At 33.9% G+C, this 6,000-nt stretch overlaps 1 protein-coding gene across 1 annotated transcript in view; it reads right to left on the bottom strand.

The window, feature by feature from the left end:
• Window positions 1-3,930: 3,930 nt before the first annotated feature.
• Window positions 3,931-6,000, bottom strand: part of LOC109450121 (uncharacterized) — a 39,386-nt gene continuing 37,316 nt past the window's right edge. Inside the window, exon 13 of the mRNA XM_074334606.1 lies at window positions 3,931-5,494. Within this exon, the coding sequence (XP_074190707.1) occupies window positions 4,593-5,494 (902 nt within the window). The 3' untranslated portion in view covers window positions 3,931-4,592. The remainder of the gene's footprint in view (window positions 5,495-6,000) is intronic.

Below are 6,000 nucleotides of genomic sequence, written 5' to 3'. Positions count from 1 at the left end.
CCTCAGGAAGATGATTTAATCCATTTGCATTTATTGTGATTAGTGATATACTTTGACACATTTCTTGCAGTTTCACTTTTGCTTTCTATTTACCATGCCTTTTCTTTGTTGCTTCAGTTTTCCTTTCCTGTTTTCTATTGGATTTATAGTTCTCATTATTTCCTTTATTCTCTCTATTGATTTGTGATGTAGTCTATTTTTTTTAATAGTTAGCCCTCAATTTTTAACATGCACATTTAACAAGGTATAAAGTTAATATTTTTATCCGTTTCCAGAACAAGGACTTTATAACACTTCCACCCTGATTCTTCCCCCTTTTCCAATATTATCTAGAACATTCATTTCACCTTACTTCGAACTCTCTTCCAAATCATCATTTAAATCACACCCAACGTAAAGTGAGATTTACCAACATGTTTACAATTTATTTGTTCATCAGTGTTTTTCGTATTCTACTCTTCTTGGATGTTTGATGTTAATGATGGTTTTCTCAGGAAAATGAGATTTCAGGTGATATTTTCTTCATCAGATATTTTTGGTTTTATGTATGTCTGTGTATATATATATGTACATATACATATAATAAGCATGCATTATATAGGCATAAAAATAAACCTATCTTAGCTGAAACTAAAATAATATTGTATGTCCACTATAACTGACAAAAACAAAAAAATATATACCTATCTTCGTACTAGAAAAAAATAAACCTAATGTCTGATTATAAACAGTACAAAGAAAGGTAACATATTTGAGTGTTCCTGTTAAAAGGGGGAAGTAAAAATATCTCAAGGTGTAACATTCTAGAGGGAAGGTGGGTATGAAAAAGGATATTCTGCTTACATTAGGCATGGCTATTTCCGAGTGTTTTGACAACTAGACAAAGGCTCAGACTTCAAATAAAAGTAGGCTTCTGGGAAATCTAAGGTCATGTTTGAGTTGAGTGTTAACATTTTGGGGTTCTTGCCAAAATCATGTTCTGAGGTTGAGGTTATACAGGAAAAGAATGAAAGCTCCCCATGTAGTAATATATGTGTCCAATACTAGAATATTAGGAGTTAAAGAAGTCTGGAAATGTGGGGAAATTATTTTTTATTGTTCTTTTTTCAGATTAATGGTCATACCTATAGCTTTAAATATAGAAGTACTTTGTCCACAAACGTCTTGAGGTTGAAAGAGAACATATTAAACATATTATTTGAAAATATAAATCATTATTTTAAAATTTCCTTGTAGCATTATTTACAATAGCTGAGACATGGAATGACCTAAGTGTCCATCAATGAATGAGGGGATAAAGAAATAGTGTGGGTGTGTATGCACATATATGTGTGTGTGTGTGTGTGTATCTATATCTCACATATATACATATACATACACACACACACCGGGGTGCCAAAAAATGTATACAAGTGGACACTTTGCTCAACGTTGCTCAAGCAGTAGTTTGCTGTAATTAGAAGTGTCTGGACGCTGATGGTAACCACTTTGAGCACCTCTTGTAATTGCAGAAGTCAAATGTTACTTGTATTCATCTTTTGTTATTGGTATATACTGAGTATTACAATTTTAATACAGTTTTTTCCTTTCTTAAAATGTGTATACATTTTTTGGCACTCCCAGTATATACAACATAATATTGTTTAGCCATAAAAAAGAAGGAAATCTTGCCATTTGTGACATCATGGGTAGACCTTGAAGGCATTATGCTCAGTGAAATAAATCAGATAAAGACAAATACGTATGATCTCATATGTGGAATTTTTAAAAATATGAATTCATAGATACAGAGAACAGATTGGTAGTTGCCAGAGGCAGGGGTAGAGCGTGTGCAAAACGGGTGAAGGGGGTCAAAAGGTACAAACTTCCAGTTATAAAAATAAGTAATAGCATGGAATATACAGCATGGTGACTATAGTTCATAATACTGTATTGTATATCTGAAAGTTACTAAGAGAATAATCTTAAAAGTTCTCATCAAAAGCAAAAAACTTTGTAGCTGTGTGGTAATGGGTGTTAACTATAATAGATTTATTGTGGTCAACATTTCACAATACATACAAATATTGACTCACATCTGAAACTAATGTTATATGACAATTATATCTGAATTTAAAAAGATAAATTTAGGAATATATTTTTAAAAAATATGTTCAAGAATATAAAATACTACAATAACTTGTGATCATAACAATCATTAACAACACAGGGTCTTTGCAAAGATAAGGGTCTTCCAATTATGTGTAAATATCTAGTTCTTGTAACCCTATTTTATTCAATTAAAATGTATGTGATGTTTTATGAAAAGAACTGGATTTTACTTAAAAATAATTTGCATACTTGATCATTAGTAGCCATGATTTTCTGCACACCTCACAGTCTCAGGAATGTTGCTGCTGATCTGTGCATTTGCATAGTATGTACAACAGTGTGGCCCAGTTTCCCCTCTCAAATGTGAGCTCTAGACCCAAGAATTGCATTATAATTGTGGCTAACAAACTGATTCTGAAAACAGTTCAAAATTATCTTGCAAAGTTCCCTTTTGGAATTGTCTTCAGCATCAGTTTGCCAACCACATAGGATATTCTTTAGGTATTTATAGTCACAGGACTTTCCTTTTTTTCAGCTCAACAGAAACTTCTGGAATGACTGCAAAAGTGAAACTAGCATGTAACCTCCTAAATAATTTGGAAAGTGTTAAAGAAAAAAGATATTCAACGACACTTGTTAAAGATGGCAAGGCAGACCTTATTCAGGACTACCGTGTTTCCCCGAAAATGAGACCTAGCTGGACCATTAGCTCTAATGCGTCTTTTGGAGCAAAAATTAATATAAGACCTGGTCTTATTTTAATATAAGACCGGGTATAATACTAGGTCTTACATTAATTTTTGCTCCAAAAGACGCATTAGAGCTGATGGTGCGGCTAGGTCTTATTTTCGGGGCAACATGGTGTCCCAGTAGGGACCACGGCAAAGGGATTTCAGTAGGGGAGGAAAGATTGAGCTCAACTCCGAATACAGAATGGACTAGTGGGAATTTATAGCCAAGGAGAAGGGTGGGGGTGGAAAATTAGTAAGAGGAAACACCAGGGGTAAAGGGGAGGATTCTTGCTGAAGACAGGCCAGGGTGGTCAGACATCATCTGAAGGATGGTAGAGGAAGAGGAACTGACCAGATATCAAGGGTGGGGCATTTTGGTTAAACTGACTTAGGGTTCTTGCTACAACTAAATTTTACAAGGAAGTATACAGATGGGCCTAGAAGGTTCAAGAGCCTGACTAAACTTTGGTCAAAGATCTTTATCAGTAAAGATTTAATTTAGATCTTTAGGTTCTAAGTATGCTTTTTCAAAAAAGCACTACCATTCATTTACAATCATTACTCCACATTACTCTTCAAAGAATGGCTAATGAAAGAAACAATGCAACATAGTTGTAACTGAGCTTAAAATTGAAAGGAAGAGGCTTGATTTCTGAATTTAGTTTCAAGCTGTTTTAGCACCACCCAGGTAAAGGCATAAAGGTTTTCTGACATTATCAACGGATATTGTGGACAGCAATAAAAACTTTAGCTTAAATAATGGATAGTTCATCCTTTTAAGGGAATACGTGGGACTTACAAAATTCACATTCCAAAGCAAAGCTGCTAAGCAGAAAAACTTGCTCTTTTCAACTTCATTAAAGCTGCGTATGCTGTTATATAGAATATTCCAGGCACCCCTAGGAGTTAAACCTGTATCAACTTCTTACAAAAAAATACAAAAATCTTACAAAAAACCACCAAGACTAGCTCCTTGGAAGTTGCAAAGTATCATGACACCCTACTTTATTAAAATTGCATATAGATGATACCTTAAACACTACTTGAACTGGGCTTACATCTTATGTAGATGCACCAATGAAAAAGAAGAGGAATATCTGAATGCAAATGTTTTATTTACATATTTATTTAAATATTTATTTTCAACTGAATACTTGTAATACAGAATACAATTGCTGTTGCCCTCTCAATAGGTATCTTGTTAATTTTTTTTTCTTGATGTTTTGTTTTCTTGATGTTTAGGAAAATATCTTTATAACAAATTTTATAATTAAAGAGGAGACTCTGAGATTCAGTAACACTGTCATGCGCTTTAAAAGTGCCAGCAAACAGATGAAAATATTACTGCAATTCATGTTACTTATTAAATCCTTTTTTTCACTTGCATGTTATTGTTAGAAGAAAAAATGGTGATATTTACTGCAAAATCTTTATTTTAATGTAATGTACAAACATTTTATGCTCACACTTGCATAATTGTATAACTTGTTATAATAATAAAAAATCAGGCATGATAAACGTGGTTTTCACTTATTCCCTATTTAATTTATGCTTACTTTCCAAGCTCTATCCTCTATTATTTATAATTCAAGTTTTCTGTGATCTTTTCTATAGAAACTTGATTATCGCTTCCAAAACATGATTGGCATTACCTTTTTATGGGAATCCACTCTTCCAAATTCATTCAAATTTGTGGATTTCACCTCATCATGAATTCTCTGCTTAGTAAGATTTAATACCTAAGGCTTTCTCATATTCATAAAGTGAGTATTATGTATGAATTTTCTGATGTACAATAAGCTGTGACTTCTGTGAAAATGCTTTCCTACATTTGTTACATTCATAGGGCTTTTCTCCTGTATGAGTTATTTGATGTCTAAGGAGATGAGACTTTTTGATGAAGGCTTTGCCACATTGAATACATCCGTAAGGTTTCTCTCCTGTGTGAATTCTTTGATGGGTAACAAGCACAGATGTGTTGCCAAAAGCTTTGCCACATACGATACATCGGTAGGGTTTCTCTCCAGTATGAAATCTAGAATGTTTAGAAAGGGATGAATTATACTTGAAGGTTTTCCCACATTCCTTACATTCAAAAGAGTTCTCCAGTGTATGAGATTTCACATGTTGATTAAAGGAGGAATGCCAAGTGAATGATTTCCCGCACTGACTGCATTCATAAGGTTTCTCTCCAGTGTGAAGTCTCTGGTGGACCACAAGATGTGCTTTGTACATAAAAGCTTTCCCACAATCACTGCACACAAAGGGTCTCTCTCCATTATGAATTTTCTGATGAGTTGCAAAGTGTGTCTTACTGCTATAGGCTTTCGCACAGTCATTGCATTCAAAGGGTTTTTTTCTTGTATGATTTTTTTCATGTCTAATGAAATGAAATTTCTTTCTGAAGGTTTTCCCACATTGCTTGCATTCATAAGGGTTTTCTCCAGTATAACATCTGTTATAATTAAGTAAGTCTAAAGAAGGTTGCAAACTCTTCTCATATGATTTGCATTTATATGATGTTTTTCTTGTAGGATTAAGACTTGTGCTCATATTATAACCATGGAGTCTCTCCACAGTCAGAATTTTATTGAACATGAACAAAACTGAATTTAAAAAATTGTCTTTGCTTTCCTGGTGCTTCTCTGTTTCATCAAGTGGGCACTCAGCTTCTAAAAAGGAGTACAATAAAACATTCCTAGTTAATATGTTCCATCAACAGTTAAAGAGACAAACTTACACGACTTCAAATCTAGTCTCATTTTGAAACAAATCCTCTATTTGCCTTGCTCCTGAGCTTTAAGAATAAAACTAAAGAGGAAATGGGAGCAGATAAAATGACAATAATGAGAACAGATGGCTTAGCTTTAACTTATGGAAAGACAGTAATATTAGCACAAGGTACAGTGATTTGGGTACAAAGGAAGTCAAAGGTTGCTCATCAAAGGTGCGAGGTTAATTCATAAAACGAGTATATTATGGAGATTAATAGACAGGGTAACTAGTGAAACGAGACACGAGGTTAAGGAAAAATATCCGAGGAAAAACTAGTTGAAGAAGGCAGATCAGAATGAGAGTCCTCGCTACCTAATTTCTAGATTACCTTGTGAGGACAGCTCCCTACTTCCCTCATTCATCGATCTTTTTCCTTTTAATCACCTGAAACAATGTCAGTTTC

This window comes from Rhinolophus sinicus, linkage group LG06 (genome assembly GCF_036562045.2).
Source record: "Rhinolophus sinicus isolate RSC01 linkage group LG06, ASM3656204v1, whole genome shotgun sequence".
NCBI lineage: Eukaryota > Metazoa > Chordata > Mammalia > Chiroptera > Rhinolophidae > Rhinolophus > Rhinolophus sinicus.
This window is presented reverse-complemented; position numbering and strand designations above follow the sequence as displayed.